A 19,393-nucleotide genomic window follows, 5' to 3' on the forward strand; every position below is an offset into this window, starting at 1 on the left:
TTATTACTTGTACGCCATAAGTACTTATGTATTTCTATTTATTTAATTTATTATAATTTTTTACGCTTAATAATTTTTATAATTTATTATTATTTTATGGCGTAAAATTATTAATGTCTTTTTAAGAATGGTATATATAACTTGGAAAATATCAGCGGCGTCTGTTAGCGTAAAAATATTGTATAAACTCCAAATCAATAAAAAGTTGCGGGTATTACGTTTTGAATTCTTATCTTACTTTTGGTTTCAGTATTCAGAGTTACAAAGGTTTAAGTAAATCTTAAATAACTCTCCACATTTGTGCCATACATATTTATTTCAGAAAAAAGCTTAAAATAATTTTATTAATACATGATAATACAAGGAGAGTCTTCCGCGGATTTACTTCACTGGTTTCATTTGCCAGAGTCCATCATTGAGATAATGGCAGTTTTCTATTCCAACTCCTTTATTTACTTCAGCTCTGCAACAAAAATAGGATTTTATGCCTATGTGAGAAATTACAATTAGATAGGGTAATTTGAAACATTGACATGGCCACACTGGCTCCATGTATTTTGAAAATGAATTTGATTTATTTCTATTTGAAAATGATAGAAGATATAAAAACTAGGATAAGTCTAAAAATAGTAAATAAAAAGCATTCTTAACCCTCTTTTACATTTGTAGTAAAATATTATGACGGTTGATTGATGTCAGATTTCAATATTATACAATATATATTTATAATTTGTTATCAATTGCCATTTGAGGGTAGACTTTAAATCATATTTTTTAAACACTTTAAATTCACACATCTAACCACTAATGTTTAACTATTAGTTTTATTTTGTTTATTACTTTAGTTAAGTATGTATATTTTCTGTCAGCGAAGGCTAGTGATCTGTTACCACAGGACTTCTACAATCCTATTATAGGTACTAGCCTTCCTTAAATACCTGCAGTATGTATTAGTATTTGATAGGATTAGTTCAAAACTTCAATGAAATATATGGAATTAAGTAAAAGTAACTAGCATTAGCCTCGTAACTCTTTTCGTTAATCTTAATTTAACACATATAAAGACCGGCAATGCACTCGCGAGCCCTCTAGCATTGAGAGTGTCCATGGGCGGCGGTATCACTTAACATCAGGTGAGCCTCCTGCCCGTTTGCCCCCTGTTCTATAAAAAAATCATATGTTTCATAATCCATGATATACTATATGCCCTATATATTTACATTTCCTTAGTAGACAGCGAAGTGATGCCAATAGCCAATGCGTGTTCCTTCCCCTCAGCCATCACTGCCACTACGCTGCCCTTCTCCACGGAACTCATCCTCGCCCCTGGTGACGTCAGACCGGGGCACATAATGTTGGCCCCACTGAGCACGAAACGTATGGCACCTTTGTCCACTTGCTGCATCGGTAGGAAGAATGGATCTGTAAAGATATATCGTATTTATTGGGTGCCATTATGAGTCGCTACTAGGTGGCGCGGGTGACAAAAATATAGTGGGAATGCATAAGCATAATTTAAAAGTCTTAAGAGAGAGTATATTAGATAGATTAACAATAGCGTCATTAACCTTCCAAAAGCGATCCCAACTTCATTATCATAGTAGTTAGTTATAGTATTTGTACAATGCAACCCCATGTTAATGGCATTATTACTCTTATTATGTAGATAAGTACACCAATATTACAGTACAGCCGGTTAGTCACTACTTTGTTTGGGAGAAAGTTTTTAGAACATATAATGTTCTAGGAGTTGTCTAGCTAAAGAATTCAATGAGATTACCTCATAATCGCCTACTTCCAAAATCCTGGCTTTTCTTACAACCCATTTAGGCATATTAATATCTTTTATGAAATAAGGATCCCAAATGCTATAGGCATACGCCAATAGTGGTCAAATTTAATAATTAGGAACTTAATATTTAACTGATTTTCTTACTAAATAGAGCATTGAATTTGCGTACTTTACAAAATTAATAATTACTTTAACATTGAGGGAACAAAATCAGTATTAATAATATTGAAGGTTGAATCGAAATTGGAAGTACATATGGCCTAGTTACGTGTAACATAGATTATGTTACAAGTAACTAGGACAGGATAAACGATATTTATTCGTTTGATAACGAGTATAGTTATTTTATATTGAAGTTAAATATTCATAACTATTACCTGGCGAACTTTGTATCACCTAATTATATTTGTGTCAAAACTTAATACAATACTTTTAAATAGATATCTGAAGGTCTGTGAATATAGATGACACGACATCGAAGTGACAATTTTAATCTCTAAATGACATCAACTATTTCCCAGCTAGGAACAGTCTTAAATGGAAAATTCAATCATCGTTTTTAGTATTTTTCTTTACTTATTTTCCCACTTAACTTTCACAAATATTTCACGAGTACAATTAGCCAAATCAGTCCAGCCATTCTCGAGTTTTAGCCAGATAACTGTATAGCAATTAATTCATACACATATATTTAAATTCAATTTCGAAACATACATTTATGTAGCAGTCTGAGAGTGGGCATCCATGATCCCTCTCGGTGTCTAAAGAAGAGAAGCTCACCAGCACTGTTCACCATAATCTCGATGTGATCGTGACTGAAAATGAGAAAACCAAAGACTAATAAAGCATAAATTATCCACGAATTTTAAAGTTATATGTAAGAAGACCAACTATACTCATTTACTGAGTTTTGTACTCTTTTTTCAATTCCTGTACTCTAAAAGTACTCAATTGTATTTCTAAAAGTATTAATAGAATGTTATGTTAAATGAAATTGAAGTTGATGAGGTTTTCATTAGAGAACGATTATTGGAGCAGTGAGAAGTCGCAACTTTTACATTGTAAATTTGACTGTTACAGAAAGTAACAATCAAATTTAATATCCAAAATGAAAGTTTTTCGGATGTGGCTTCATTATAAGATCCTCATTTAGCAAAAAAAACACCACTCCAAAGAAAAGTATGCTTTTAAAAGAAAATTATAATTTTACCATGTTTTCGTTTTATTTTATGTAAAGGAAAGGTAGGAGAAAGCAGTAGGAGAAGTCGGGCTCGATCGACTCGTTGCTTTGACTACATGAAGACAATTATGGGTCTCAACATCCCCGTTATTACAGTTCCATCCTTATGTCACTTCCGTCGTCTACTCACACCTAATCATTTTCACATTCATATTGAGTTGACAGCAAAACTTACCATTTGACAATCCTAAAAGTATCCTTTTTGGGTAGAATCTGATCAATGTAGTTGTCCAAATATGGGTAAAGCTCCAACAAGCGTGACCTGATACCCTTCTGTACTGAAGATTTTAGCTGCTGCACTCCAGAAATACTTTCCTTTTCATCGAATCTGAAAAGATAAAAACTCCTTGAAATATGTATTATCGATGTTATTAAGTGAATAACAATTGAATGAACCTTTGAGTCTAGATAATTGTTTAAATATACGAAATGAAAATCATTATACAGTAAACATTTTAATAATGACCGATTCAATGTAATTTGTAGATATTTACCCTTAATTAGTTTCTTACTATTTAATGCTGGATAGCAATAGCCAGCTTTTTAAAAATGGGCCTTTAATTTGTGAGATTGTTTGATTATTACGTTAAATTCCCGTACATTGCAACGAGCTATTGCCCACTGCCATTTTGGTATTCCTAACAATTACGTAATATTACGGCAGACTGACTTTATGAGAGGTCAAATTAAAAAAACTCATTAGGAAGCCATTTCATAGCATTTAATGTAGTATCAGCCCTACTTATTGAACAGTAACAATAACTATTTCGTCGGCATTGAATCCAGGTTCTCAAGGTTATATGCGTATACCTACATAACCACGTTCCTATATGCATGACACGCATGCGCGATGCGGCTATTATTTTGAGGCTGTAAAACAATCGAAATTCGATTTGTCCTTTGATGCAAATGCAATGCTCTTCGCAAGTAGTGACCACATAGAATTACTTCAAGGTAAGGGTTTCCTCACTAATCCTCATCGCTACTTTCGAAACATGTTGATACAGTAGAAAACAATAAACATTACTTGCAAAACAAGAACATCATTTACGTATTGAAGACTAGACCATAATGTGAGGAAATATTTTACGAAGCGGGAAGACGGACTTTTAAAGCAAAAAGTTGTATTTTGTTTAATATTTAATATCAGTTTTCTTTTTTATCCAATAACGTCCTTAATTGACTTTTGTTTTTTGTTTAACAATATAACCTGTTTTGGCTTTGAATATTACCTACATGTTTCATTTTATAATAATGTATCTATACAATTATTTATGTATAAAAAGCTTAATTAACAAAACTTTACAAAATAAATTGCCATTTTCAAATCATAATAAAAAAAGTCGAATAGTAAGTCGATAAATAAGTGTTCGAAGTCTAAGAAAACGGTAAGAAGCAGGAAGTGAATAGTCTTAGATAAATATACAATAGGAGGTAAGTAGTTAGTTACGCCATAATACACACATGAAGAAACTCATTTGAACAAGAGAAACGAGTCCGAAGAACCTGCTCCTTACTCCGCAACCTTGGGACCGACATCAACGCTATCGTTATTAAGAGAACCACATCTACATCCCATACATGGAAAGTACGGAGTTTAACTTCAAAAACGCGAAGCTTACTACATTTCCGTTTATCTATGTATACAATTCTATATTTAAATAAAATCCTGGAACATTCATTCTCGTTGGATTCGCGTCTATAACGTCTATAATATTTATAGATTAAAAAACTGTTATAGGGCTTATAATTGAACCTATTTTACGACTTAGCTCACAATTTCTATTATTAGGTAAGTTGTTGCATAATACACGGACTTTTTCAGCTTCCGATAGAATCTTTCTACTTCAAAATGTTGTCTTGTATAACTGTTGTTTATCGAGCGCCTCTTGTATGTTATTTACAAAACTAAATGTATTCTTATTTTTTATTCACATGAGACAAACGTTGGTGGAATCATATTTGATAACATGAATTGATTAGAAAAAACAAAAACATATCACAAAGCGACATTGAAATTTAGGGTCACAACAAATATTTGTCTATATGACCATAAATTCAGATTTTAAATAAATATTTATCCACAGTGTAGGGTATTATTACAGTAAACAATTTGTAGACTTCAATATAATCTTATTCAATAATTTTATATATTATAATCTTTATCGTTACAAATTATAAAATTAATTCGTCTCGGCCACGTCCTCTGACAGAAAAATAACGGAACGGATTTTTGCACGGTTGTCAATAATAGTGTGACATTATGGGTTTATGCCAAAATACACAAAATCCAAGTGGGCGAAGCTACGTATCAAAATTCTCTAACACAGCTGTCATTAGAATATCAATGACAAAGGTTTGCATTTCAGAGATATCTACGTTTATACTGGTCAGTTGAAACATCTTTTAACAATATTCATTTACAGTAATAATTGCACAAAAACAAACCTATATCATACATGGATCGGATGATGTCTGAATCACTATTAAACCGAATGATATCGGAATGAAGGGCAGCCCTATTGAACTGTGTTATCTATCACCCGTCCATACAAATTCAAAGTCGGCGGCGCACGATTCCGCCGATCGCCACGTGCGCAATAGATCACGTGTTTGTGTACCACGAGGGTTACACAATTTTTCATACGTCCGTGAGCTATTTTTAATGTATCTCTGGTACAGCGAGTGCAGTAGTAGTACCAATAAAATGTAAAAATTTCAAAGCAACTGTATTCTACGAGAAGCATTGTTATTTACCTATTAATGATAATAATAAAAACTTTATTTATGACAAAAGGATTGTGACAAATTGCGGCAGGTCGGTGTGCACTGTACATGTTTAAAACAGTTTGTTTAAAAATGTATTCTTAGCGTTACAACTATACTCACGTGAGAGTGAATGTGTGGTGTATGAATGGGTGTGTATGCGTATGTAATTGAGAATGTAGCAGAGAGTTATTATAATCGTGCCATATTTGGGTTAGCTTATGAATAACCATCAAATTTTTAACTTATGAAAAACAAAAAGTTTTTAGGAATTAGAAACCTTTCAATGTGTTAAGACCTATTAACTATAAATTTGAATTTTAATTTGAATTTGGATTTTTAGTTCCTGTAGAACTAAAAATCCAAATTCAATATTTACTAAGGGATAATATAATGGCGAAAGATTTTTTGATATGGGTCCGGGACTTGTCAGCGCACACAAATATCTCTATAATATTAGCGTAGATCTACAATTGGACATCATTACCTCGATTAGCCTAAAAATATTTGAATTCTAGGTCATAATTGATCGACTGTAAGCACTAAATTCGTTCGCGTTGGCACGGAATGTACCATTCTTACACTCTTACAGAGTTTTTCATGAATTTATCAAAGCTTTGTTTTATGATTGACTCATATATATAATAGATATATATGAGTCGTTTAAGTGAGAGGAAGAAGGGAGAGACCCCTCGCCTTTGTGAGGAAAGCCGGTTGGTAGCCGAAGCCAGTTTCGAATTCCTATGCATAAAGTTATTCATTACTGTGAGAAGTGTGTATTTTGTTTTACAAAAACTATGTAGACAAAAGATTTGTTTAAGAGGTGCCGAAGTATTCGCAGTTACCTTGTACTTAAAAGATAGAGATATTTTACGTACTGAAGTAATAAAAAATAATATTGCGTGTTACCAAGGCGTGTTTAAATTGGTCAACAATTAATTCAGCTCATATATAAAAACCTCAACGTAGCACTTTGCTAGTACTATTATGAATTACATGAAATACAAAGAGTAATGATAAAACAAAGATATCATTCATATAATAGTTATAATAAAGATTTACGAGTTTGCTCAACTTTTCCAAACTTAGAAACAATATTACTTAAAGGAAACGAATTTCCTTTCAATTTATTGCTTAAGTTTTATCTACGATAATAAAATTCCAAGTTTAAAGTACATACCTCCCAACCCATCTTTCTCTAAGGGGGCATTACTGCACCTTTTTCATTGATTTCTTTTAATATAATGGGGTAAATAGGTACGACATAATGGTTCCCTCGCTGCTTTTCTTCCAGTACATATTAAAAATCGCTGAAATTCAAACGCGCTGAAGCATAACCACTCGACTTCTCCGCCTGCCGTTCAGTTATGTGAATTGATATCAAATCTAAACTTTATTATACCAGTAATTCTTTTTTTTTATATAATGGGGAAACAAGGAGGAGGCTCATCTATCTAAGAAAGGCCGCCCATGTATACTCTTAATGCCAGAGGGCTCGCAAGTCCGTTGCATGTTCTCAGACCCTCGAATTGGTTCAGAAATACTTTAGTGGGCAGCTGGTTATACATAGATTATATATAGTGGTGGTTTGCGGCAGTTTTTGGCGCACGAAGTGATGCGAGTTCCACTGATAAAAGCAATGGCCGTTTCTTGCAGTTGATATACGAATAAGAGGAAATATAAATCGTAACTCATTATTACAGGGCAAAAACGTTGACGTGGATTTACGTCAATATAACGGTTTTTATATCGTCAGCTTATTACCCGCGCGTCCAAGTTGCGGAAACATAAATACTTAATTCTTCCGAACATATCAAAGTATAAGTACCTTAAATGTTAAATAAACCGCTTGAATAATTAACAAATATTACAAGGACAAAATTAATAAAAATGATTAGATACATATTAGTATTGTCTTTTATTTACATAACTTTTACACATTTAAAGAAAAGATAGATATTGTAAAACACTGTCTCACATCAGGGTACTTAATGTGGAAAGATGAGTTCTATGTGCAGGTTGATGGAGTAGCCATGGGTTCTCCGGTGTCACCTATAGTCGCTGACATCTTCATGGAGGACTTTGAGGAGAGAGCTTTGGCCAATGCCCCGGTTAAACCTAGACTGTACAAGAGATATGTCGATGACACATTTGTAGTACTCCCCAATGACAAAATATCTACATTTCTAGCGCATTTAAATTCAATACACAAGAACATTAAATTTACTGTTGAAAAAGAAAACAACAACTGTCTGCCCTTTTTGGACATTTTAATTATACGCAAAGCAGATGGCACACTAGGTCACACAATACACAGAAAGGCAACCCACACAGATAGGTACCTCAATGGTGAATCCCACCACCACCCGTCACAACTGCTCTCTGTCGGTAAATGTTTGTTTCAGAGAGCCCAACGTCTTTGTGATGCGGCCCACCTCAAGGAGGAACTACAGCATGTCAAACAGGTGCTACACCGAAACAAGTTGCGCATCCCCCGGCTGCATCACAGAAACAAAAACAAGACACAAACAGTTCCTCGCCAGCCAGCTTACCTGCCATATGTGAAGGGAGTTACAGATAGAATTAGCCGGGTCCTAAAACGAGCTTCCATTAATACAATTTTCAAGCCGCACAAGAAGATTCAGCAATTCCTAAGACCAATCAAAAGTAACACCCCATTGCAAGATGCAGGTATATACAAACTGGATTGCGACTGTGGCCTGTCTTACATAGGGCAAACTAAACGCAATATGTCCAGCAGACTCAAGGAACACATCGCGGACATAAGACATAGACGACACACAAAATCAGCAGTCTGTGAACACACACTAGATAGGCCTAATCACTACATACGCTTTGACCAACCGAAAGTACTTGCGAAAGAAAAAAGATTCTTCCCAAGATTGGTACGCGAAGCCATTGAAATCAAAAAACACGCCAATTTCAATAGAGAGGACGGCCTAAAATTATCAAACACCTGGGATCCAATAATATCCAAATTAAAATCTCAAAATAAACAACCCGCGAAAATGGAGGACACCGTGAGCAATTTCTGCAAAAACCCTACATCTTTTAGTCGATACCAACTCCGGGGAAATAAATACAGATAACACAACATTTTCTGCAGCTGTAATACTTTTTGACATTTAACACCTTTGTCTTCAGTCACCGTGACCACGCACGCTGTAAAGCACGCGAAACGTCGGTTTAAATTTAAAATTATGTACAAATAATTATAAGTTTAAATATAATAATACATATCTATAATCCGTTAAAAAAGTGTTTTTCTTTAGATACATATTAGTAATACCTAATTCGGCTGTGTCGTGTGTAATATAACACCATGCGCCTATCGTAGTATTGTAGTTTATATGTTCTAGTACATGGTTTTCAAATATAATTATCATATATATAGCTTAAACTGTTTAATTTGATTATATTGGTAGTCAAGAAAGTACTTTCAGATCTATTACTAGGCCATCTTAGGTCAAAGATATTATTATTATATACTATTAGCGTAATTTTCCGTTCTTATGCGCTAGATATCAACCGCAATAGGTTATATGACAAATTTAATTCCATGACGTTAATATAGAAATACAATACAAAAAGAGTACTACAACCTTTTCAAGGTTGCCTCGGATTTCTATTTCTGTTTGATAATCATTTGTCATTTTCTATAGGCCGAGAATTTAGATACGTCGGATAAAAGGATAAATACGATTGTATAAGAATAATAAGAATTGTTTGGTTCAGCTACATTTGATTAAACCTTCCTAAATGCAGTCTCTCTGACCACGATTGATGAATAGCACTCCTAACGTTGAATACTCCACTGTGTAAATATTATAATCAATTCGCAGTAGTGATAATGTGTTTCTTTAACGAATATTCCATATTACTGGTTCCGCTTACTTCTAATCACTCTATCTATGACACGTCAATAAAAACGCAATCAAAGGCTAGTAAGTATATAATAAAATGTGTCCTATACACATATCTAAAATAAAAATGTTTAGGTAATTTGAATTTAGTGGAAGATGTGATACTCCATGATAATCTATTTAAAATTTCTAGCGTCCTGTGGGTATCCGAAAATAGTACCCGATTTTTGGAGTGAAGCCGCTTTATACGCGTTGTTTATATTCCAAACTCTAAAGAAATATTAACTAAATCATCTTCGTTGCCTATGCTATATGCTATGAAAAGAGAATTCCTTACTTTCTAGCGTATTATTATAAGCCTATAAGAACCTAAGCTTACAATAATCCTATTACAAGTCTAGGAATTTTCCACTAGAAACCATATAAGTCGGTACAAGACTGCATGTAACAAAGAACGCGCGTTTAAAATTAAACATAAAATCATTAATAATAAGCAATCGTACGTACATAAATAAAACTTCATTTCGAATTCATCACCTTATTAACATAACTCCACGTTCGTCAATATTCACATCGTGTTCAGCGAGAAAGTAATTAATTTTACTTCATTATAAGAACATTAAAAATACATTAAACCTATTTTGATAAGTTTATAGCACGACCGTTTAATTAATACATTTAAATAATGCGTGTAGATTCATGGAAATTGTCTATTATTATAACTATTGTCAAAAATCAATGTATGAGGTACCGCACCTGAGTTCCTTTGTTTTAAATGTTAATTATTTAATTCGTACAACTACTTTGTTTATTACGATAGCAGTACAGCTTCCCGTGTACTGCTAAGTACAAAACAATGCTTACGTGGGTATTGCTTAGAAAAGACAGCAGAATTGTGTGGAAAAGTTGGAGTTCTAACAAAAAACACGCAGACGCACCTTGATTAATATTTTACGTACCACTAGACCCCGCGAACTTCGTTTCGCCTTAATATGTTTTACTTATCCTACCATTTAAGTAGCCACCTACCAACATATGGAACATTTTATTGCATTATAGACATTGTTCACTTTTTCGATTTGAAAGCCAAAGTACTAAATAAAACTATTTTTTTTTTCATAAAAACCTTTTTTTGGATCAAGGAAAAAATAAAAAATTTGAACAATGAGTTTTGCGCTTAGTAACATATTTTACGATTCGTTTTATTTATAAAGATAATTGTCCTGTACATATAAAAGACAAGTTTAAAGATTATTAGTAATCCGTTTTTATTTTATCATTTTAATGTAATACTTACAACAACGTTATACTTAGGATATCTCGTATGTAGGCTAGACTGAACAACGAAAATATCGATTATTGATTCATGCTTCTATTATAATATTCTATTGTAACGTTCTTACAAAATGTGCATTAATAACATATTCTTGTACGTACACTTATACCGTTTTATGTAGTAATGTTGGTAAACAATTTATGCACAAATAAAATACCATGTCTATGTTGGTATATTTCCTGAATTCTAAAATTGAATTGCGTCATATTTTTGGAATAAGTTCGAGAATTTTATGTTTTTACGATATTACAAAAATTTCTTTGATTTATTTCATTTCAAGGTTCATTGATTTTGATACCACAAAATAATATTTTCATTCCTTAATTTCTTATAAAATTTGGCTTAAATGAATCGGTCTTTGGCATTTTAGCATTGATTTTTACAATAGATAAACGGAAGTTTTAAACAAATCATTGGCAGACCAAAATGTTTACTGCTTTCAAGTATGATTTAAGCAGATCAGCTGATCAAAGCATACTTAAAAACAACTCTGCAGTATCAATATTTTGACTAGTTTCTGGCATTTAGCCACATTTTGCTATTGAAATAAATCCAACAATCTAACTCTGACTATGTAAGAAGTGATTTTATCACACCATCATATTGTATAATAACACTTTCCAACAGAACAGAATTTATTCCAGTAAATTTTTTTTTTGGGAAGAAGTTGGAAAGCCGTTTGTTATCTGCCCTTAAACACACTACCAAGTGACACATAAGAGTATGTTTTCAATGGATAAATCGAAATAAATAATATCACGTGATAAATTATACTCTACAACGATTTACATAATTTTGGTAAATAAAAAACACCTTGTAGGTAAAGATAAGCAATTTTGCAATTCAAAATATGACTGGACTGCATATCAATTCAATATGATAAGTAATAAGTGGCCACGGGTGATAAAAAAAAAATATCAGAGGGGACAGTAAAAGTTTAATACGCACAAGATCCGTATCACCTCGATCTCGTTGCACACCTAAGCGTATTTTAGGGCAGGATGCCCAACATAAATATTATGTGGAACCAGCTGCCCACTGAAGTAATTCACCTTAGCATCCTTCAAGAAAATAGGGTATCAATTCTTAAAGGCAATGTGAAACATAGAGTCTCACATTGCCAGACGCAAGCCAGAAGGGCGGCCCGTTGCCCCCTTTTCTATATTATTTTTTTTTTCTAAATCTTTGCATTAAAGCGATGTAATAACAAAGATACACTACGCTCGGGATGATGTCCTCAAAAAAAATTGCGGGTCCCTAAAATTTATTAACTGGAAAAAATACAGGCTAATACGGTTTAAATTAGTTTCGACAATTTTTATTTAAACGTCATAAGATATAATATTGTATGTTATAGACACATGAATAAAATAAAATATATTTCTATATCACGTATCACTGTAATAAAATATAGCAATTGAACGATAAAATTGTCGTGTTAACGTACAATTGGCCTAAAACAAAATAAAATATAAAAACACAATATAGTGTTTCTTTCTTCTTCTTATAGTGCCTCTCCATTACTGGAGGTTGGCTGACACTCTCTTGAAGCGTGTCCTGTGCCTTATGCAGCAACTATTCCACAGTCGCAATACCCTATCACTCTCTAAAGTTGCAAAGCTAAGATTTTTCCTTCTTCCAACGCGCCGTTTAGCCTGGATTTTACTCATTATAATAAATCAACGAGGTGGCCGCTACCACCTAAGCACTTCAAGCGTGGTTTCGAGAAATGACTATCACCTTCGTGTTTAATGTGATGACAAAACATAAAATATGGTAGAAAAAGATGGAGGAAGCCTTGTTCCAGACAGGGGTCACATCTTAGAATAGTAAAAGTTTACTTATACTTATCCATTTTTGTTAAATGTATAAGATGAATAGAGGCTTATTATTATTATTATGTATCAGACAATCACGAATATGACAATTCAATTATCTCGTTTTCAACAAGAGCTAAAAGGGCCATGACCGATACAAATGGGCTTGTTGCTTCTCCAAACCAATATGGGCCTTTAAGCAATATGGCGTCCCTGACGCAAGATCAAGATCAACATTAGAAATTGAATTCATAAAGTAATATTAATTGAAATTGAATAAACATAATATATAAAAAGTTAAATAAGAAAATAGTAAATAATGTAAAGAAAATGAAAGTATTTTATTTTATTTCTAATATACTACATTTTGTAAATATACTTTTGAGGTCTTTTGGAAGAAACATACATATCTTTACTCTTGAAATAAAAGTGCAGTACAAACTATAAACCACTGACTGCATGTGATAAAAAACGCTTATGATTTGTCAATCGCAAGTTCACACTTCCCTGAACACACGGATCTGTGAAGTGTAATGTTGTGACTATTAAGAAAGTTATCGATTTCTTAGTAATTTCTTAGATGAAAGTTTACATGCATATTAACTGAATCATAACAATGAAATGATCAGTTTTATTGTTGTTATGAGGCCAGTATATTATGTATAAACATTTGTTAAACAAATTTACTGCTAATCCACGTCTCTTAGACTAGATAATAATTGATACCCAAGATACAATGGCAATAATAAACATTATAAGAATGCTTTGAGAGAATCTTATTATGTAGGACAAATGTATGGACAATAATATAAAGTTGAATCATTTATGGTTTAACATACACTATGATGTTAAATCAAAAACAAATGTTATTTTTCAAATTACTTTATTCCATAATCACATTTTATTCCCATTTAAAACAAGAAAAGGTCTAAAAAATTAAACAATTCTGAAAGCGATAATATCTACACAATAAAGTTTAATATTACTTATTTTTCTATTCTAGCAACAATGGAATTAACATGAATTAGTACATTGAAACAAAACAAACTACAAATTTTTATTAGTAGTTACAGAAACATTGTTGTGAATATTGTCTTTATCAGTCATGAGCAGACAACCAAATACTGAAATGCTTATAATAATCAGCAAAAATACAAGTTAATGTGTGAATTAAAAAAAAATAAGTATGAAAATAATAAACAATCACAAAAACTTCCAACACAAAGTTTGTCACATTAATAACTTTATTAGTTAAAATATTTTTTCTCCATTCCACACATTCTACAGTAATGTACTGTCCAATAGCTTTAATTTTTGCATTATTTTCTCGTTTTTCCATAAAATCTTTATATCATGAACACTTACAACAATTTAGAATATAATTTTTCATTACATCTAGCATTAGACCACATATTTTAGAATATGAAAGAACATGAAAAAAACTTATCTCAAACATTGTATTTCAATTTGAAAATGGAATGTTTCTTAAGAATGAGGTAAATATTATCAAGACAGAAAATAAGTTAAACAAAAATTTTTATTAGCCTCAAGTGAAATGAGATTCTTATAATAAGGTCTCATATGGATCATTTAAATTTTTATAAAACAATAATGGTAAAGTGAATCAAATTACAAGTTAAAAGTAAGTCACAATATGTGGTCATTGACTACTAACTACCACAAATAATTCTAATTAGTGCAAGGTACGTCCAATAAATTAAGTACAATATTGAAAGTATATTTGATGTTTAAGAATTTTATACAACTTAATTGTAATACTTTTAAGTGTAATTACAAGTGCATATGTAAAGAAAATTAAAAAGGAAAGGAATAACTAATAACATCTAACTAATCTATTATACAAATAAATAATCAAAATTAAAAGTAACTATCAACTTTAAAACATAAGCCCAACAGAACTATAACACAAATTTGTGTCTATCAACATTCAGCCTCACTGCAATTTTTTTTTAAAAAACCTAGGTAAAAATGTGTTTTAAAAAATTATGTAATTATTGTGAAAAATATACAGTGAAACTATTGAAAATTTGTGATTTTTTTTCTTATTCAATTATCTATGATCTACTATCACATATGAGACTGGGCCAGTTAGAATGCAATTGAGGATTGGGGTATTGAACACTCTCCTACAGTCACTCTGTATGAAGCTAGCTCACTAATTCCATGGTAGTGGACAAACGCGGCAACAATGACAAGCACATGGAAGATCTGGTGAGACTGGAACCAGATATCACACTTGCCAGGGAACCATCTTTCAGGAACACGCAGGGCATAAAACATTGCCCCTAGAATATACAAAAGCCCCATTAGCACCAGCCAGCCTAATGACGCCTTACTCACTTGGCTTAACCAGCCCTCTGTGATACCATAGTGTATGGCAGGAACTACACCAGAGAGGCCAAAACCCATAAAAACTCCTGCTCGCAGAGGCCTTAGTCGGGGCTCAGAGAATCTATCCCACAGTGACACTATTATAGACAAAAAACCAAGCACCACTACCACTGATAGGTATATTATTTTTGGCCTATAGTGGCAGTAGAAGCTGTAGTACAGCCAAGGAACAAATGAACCCATTATAAGCAGAGCTATTCCACAGTAATCCAATTTGGAGAAAAGTTTTCCAACCATTTCCGAATGACAATGCAGTGTGTGATATGCAAAAGAAAATCCCAAACAAACAATAGCACCAACGAAAAACACTCCAAATATCATCTTCTCTTGTGTTTGAATTTCAATGGAAGGTCGTGTTACAAAATAAATAGCTACGCCGATGAAAGCGATGCATCCAAGTAGGTGAGTCCAAATGTTTCCAGTTTCAGTGTGAATGCGGAAAATAGACGCAAAGCAAGCGCTAAAAGATGGTAGTGGTGGTCGGTGGCCCCTGTGTAAGTAATCATTATCTTGAAGCCAACGCGGCAGGTGTCTAAAATGGCATACATTCCATGACGCTTCCCACACCTTACGAACAAATTCTTCTGCTTGTTCCGCAGCGTTGTGCGCCAAAGCTCCGAGATCAATTTCATCGGACAAAACACCAGCCTTCAAAACCTCGGCCATTTCCGCATCGAGTAAGTGTTGATCTTCGGGCGTCGATGGTAGAGGACATCCTTCCTCCTCTTCGGCAAGGACCTCATCGAGCTCATCGATTTGGGATGCAAGACTCTCGGCCTCGGGATCCCATCCTTGTCTTCGTCGAATACCATCCGACGATGCGCTCTGGGATCCCGTGTCAGAATCCACTTCCCACATTTTGAAAAATAACACGGACTTACGGCAAATGCAGCACCATTCGCACAATAAATTTGTCAGTACACAGTAGCCACTGGCGTTTCACAATTTTACGACCGTCGACCGTTCTAATTACGTCACTGAAGAGCTCCGTTTTAGGTCACAATTTTCAAAATGTCTTTGTTAATATGTTGTGTAAAATAATTCGTGGATGATAATACAATGTATTGAGTGCGCTAGTGGCTAGATATAATTAAAATACAATACAAACGCTGATAACAAATGATTTAAAACAGCTGCGAAAGACTGTCGTTGTCCAACATGGAGCAACCAAATGCCAATTGCCAAGTTTCCATTTTCCGATGTCTAGTGAATATACCTTTCACCATTTTGTATTCCATCTCTGTCGCTGCAGAACAGTATAGAGCGCTATCTCACTTACACAAACTAAGGATGTCACACTCGTAAACATGGGAATTTTATAAAAAGTAAAAAGGATTTAAAAAATAGTGCATTTACAACCGGAAATGTAATTGTTTTTTTTTACCACCACGCTATTATTATTTTTAACTCGTCGTAATAAAAGGTTTTAAATTATAAAAGTAAACTGTACTGCCCTGAAATAAACAGCCCATTTACGATACCGATACCAAATAATAATAGTAAAAGTTTTGTTAAATTTAATCTAATTTAGTTATTAGATATATTTTTATGAATAAATTAAATATTGTATATACTATTCTGACTTAATATCTAGTTAATATACTAATATATATTAGATAATATTTAGTTGTAGTCGGCCCTATTCAAATCGGATATACGTCATTTAACAAGACAAGAATAATGGTGTCTCATTGGTTGACTAGAATTCAGACTCGATCACCATACGTCACCAAGTGTAATGAATATACGATTTTGATTGGGTAAGCTTGGTCTATACGGCATCCGCTATTTATTTAAGATGTCAAAACTCAAAACCATTAGCAAACTTCACTTCGCTTCAGTCTAACCTCAAATGATTAAATTATTAGCGATTAAAAGACGCCAAGCACTTGAGCCATCACTAAATATTAAAACTCATTTAAGCACTTACTTTTTGAACATGATGAATATAGTTTATTGCACAATTGTACCACTGTTCTTATAAAAATATCACAACATCAAATTATAGATTTGCAGCTGTTAATCAAACTTCAAAGTCATTACTTAAAAGTCAAACGTTTACGACGGTTAAATAAAACCACAGTGTATAAATGTAACTCAACGTATATAAAAAACAACACGATTTATACTCTAGCAGTAGCAAAAATTGAAAGCAGTCAAGTGTTGAATTAAAATGGTAATTAAATAATTAAAAATTGTATATAAAAAATAAATAGCGTGAGCTTTGTTCAAATAAATTTAAATGTTAGCATTATATTAAAAAATATTTATACTCAAACTCAATTTTATTAATTCATGTACAACATTTAGTATGAAACACAGAAGTTTCGGGTGTTAAGTCAATACTCAATTGACGAATAAAAATAATTTTGACTCTGTGCAAATCACACGTGCTGTTTGGTTCAATATTGAATAAATATAATAAGTTTTTATGTATTTAAATAACTAGGAGTTTTAATTGAGGTCTTATGTACAAAACTTGGAGGTAATACATTCGAAGCCCATGTAAAAATGTCTAATTTACAAGAAGTCTTAATAACCAGTGATTCTAATAATACGTTATGGACAATTAGCGTATGGGACCCGCATACTGGCACAAACTTGATGTCATACCGCGGAGGTGGTACAGCGGAAATGAAAACTCTTACATTCATTGGAAAAGACTTCATAGCAGCTGTTGAGAAAACCAAGCCTATTCTACACATATGGCAATTGAATTCTCAGCAGACGGTGCAAGGCATGCGATTTATTTTACCGGGAAAGGCAAGTGCCTTTGCAGTGTCATCGGATGGTTCTTTTTGCCTTGCTGGAATTGATGAAAAAATATATTTATGGCAAATATCATCCGGAAGTCTTTTAACAATCATAAACCGCCACTATCAGAAAATAAATCACATTAAGTTCATGCCCGATGGCCGTTTTTTTGTATCAGCTGCTGAAGATGGCATGGTTATGGTTTGGTCTTTAGTAACTGTTGCAGCAAATCCTGAAGTTGAGTTGGTTACACAATCAATAGCAGGACAACATGATCCTGTATATATTTTCTCTGACCATTCACTACCAGTGACAGATATGTGTATCAGTAAAACAGGTGTTCATGGACGCTTATGTACTGTATCTAGTGACAGGACATGTAAAATTTATAACTTAACCTCAGGAGAGCTACTATTAAACATAGTTTTTGATGAACCCTTGTCTTCAATTACCTTTGATGTACTTGAACTTAATATTTTTGTTGGATCAGTAGAAGGTAAAATACATCAAGTTAGTCTTACTAATGTGCCAAGAAGTAGAGATTTATTAATCACTGACATAGACAGTGCTCAAATTTTTTCATCACATTCAAAAGCCGTAACCACTCTTTCTGTGTCTTTAAATGGAGAAACTTTAATGTCCGGTGGAAATGATGAACAAATTATTTTATGGCATATTAAAAGCAGACAGCCAGTAAGAACATTAAGACACAAGGGGCCCATAACAAATGCATTTTTTTCAATTAATATAGATGCTATTTACCAACAGGATTTTTCTCCTAGTATTGTACTTCACAGTTTAGAGAGAACTCTTGAAAAGGAAAGTGAAGATGTGAATGAAGTGGAATTGCTTGTTAGTAAACAAAGTAACTTTTGGCCACAAATCCACAGTGAGGAAGTTATTGCCAATAATATTGTAACATTACCTAATGAAATTGAATTAGACAACAAAAAAAAAATTGACGAGATGGAAGAAGAAATAGATAAACTAAGAAAAATTAATGCTAGTTTGTATAAAATTTCCATTGAAAAATCACTTAATTCAGTTGAAAAGTTTGTAAATACTTCAAAGAAAAACAAAAAAAGTAAGAATTAAAAATATTACTCTACACCTGTGTTTTTTCTTAATTTATTCAAAGGCTTAAAAATGCATTTTAAATTAGTAAATTATTAGTTAGCCAGTGAAATATGACAAGTAATTATTATGAAGTGAGCCTTCAATCTTATCTATAATGTTTTGAATTTTGATTTACTATTAACGACATTGTTTTACGTGACTGTCTTTATATCAGTTGTTTATTGGAAACAGTTAGCTTAAATCTTTTAGAACGAATGATCAACTCACTAAAATACATTTATTTACGAGCGTATACCTAATACGTAAATCTAATAT

General features: G+C 32.8%; 3 protein-coding genes across 3 annotated transcripts; 1 reads left to right on the forward strand and 2 right to left on the reverse strand.

Moving 5' to 3' along the window:
- Positions 1 to 285: 285 nt before the first annotated feature.
- LOC110997209 (malignant T-cell-amplified sequence 1 homolog) lies at positions 286 to 17,319 on the reverse strand. The gene is made up of 5 exons (XM_022265256.2): positions 17,178 to 17,319; positions 3,208 to 3,360; positions 2,507 to 2,607; positions 1,221 to 1,422; positions 286 to 463 (listed from the first exon to the last, which is right to left on the reverse strand). The coding sequence occupies exons 1-5, from the start codon at positions 17,186 to 17,188 to the stop codon at positions 382 to 384; spliced, it is 549 nt and encodes a 182-aa protein (XP_022120948.1). The 5' UTR covers positions 17,189 to 17,319; the 3' UTR covers positions 286 to 381.
- LOC110997208 (adiponectin receptor protein) lies at positions 13,702 to 16,456 on the reverse strand. The gene has a single exon (XM_022265255.2). The coding sequence runs from the start codon at positions 16,103 to 16,105 to the stop codon at positions 14,945 to 14,947; it is 1,161 nt and encodes a 386-aa protein (XP_022120947.1). The 5' UTR covers positions 16,106 to 16,456; the 3' UTR covers positions 13,702 to 14,944.
- Positions 17,320 to 17,598: 279 nt separating the features above from the next.
- LOC110997196 (WD repeat-containing protein 18) lies at positions 17,599 to 19,109 on the forward strand. The gene has a single exon (XM_022265239.2). It carries the CDS (start codon positions 17,759 to 17,761, stop codon positions 19,094 to 19,096), a length of 1,338 nt encoding a protein of 445 aa, XP_022120931.2. The 5' UTR covers positions 17,599 to 17,758; the 3' UTR covers positions 19,097 to 19,109.
- The last annotated feature ends 284 nt before the right edge of the window (positions 19,110 to 19,393 follow it).

This window comes from Pieris rapae, chromosome 6 (assembly GCF_905147795.1).
Source record: "Pieris rapae chromosome 6, ilPieRapa1.1, whole genome shotgun sequence".
NCBI lineage: Eukaryota > Metazoa > Arthropoda > Insecta > Lepidoptera > Pieridae > Pieris > Pieris rapae.

Bases quoted from the DNA above. Each gene is read 5' to 3' on its own strand.
- LOC110997208 (XM_022265255.2), bottom strand. From the start codon at position 16,105: ATGTGGGAAGTGGATTCTGACACGGGATCCCAGAGCGCATCGTCGGAT.
- LOC110997209 (XM_022265256.2), bottom strand. The intron at 2,608-3,207 runs GTAAGTTTTGCT...TCTCATTTTCAG, and splicing joins ACTTTTAGGATTGTCAAATG to TCACGATCACATCGAGATTA. The intron at 1,423-2,506 runs GTATGTTTCGAA...ATATCTTTACAG, and splicing joins TCTCAGACTGCTACATAAAT to ATCCATTCTTCCTACCGATG.
- LOC110997196 (XM_022265239.2), top strand. From the start codon at position 17,759: ATGTCTAATTTACAAGAAGTCTTAATAACCAGTGATTCTAATAATACG.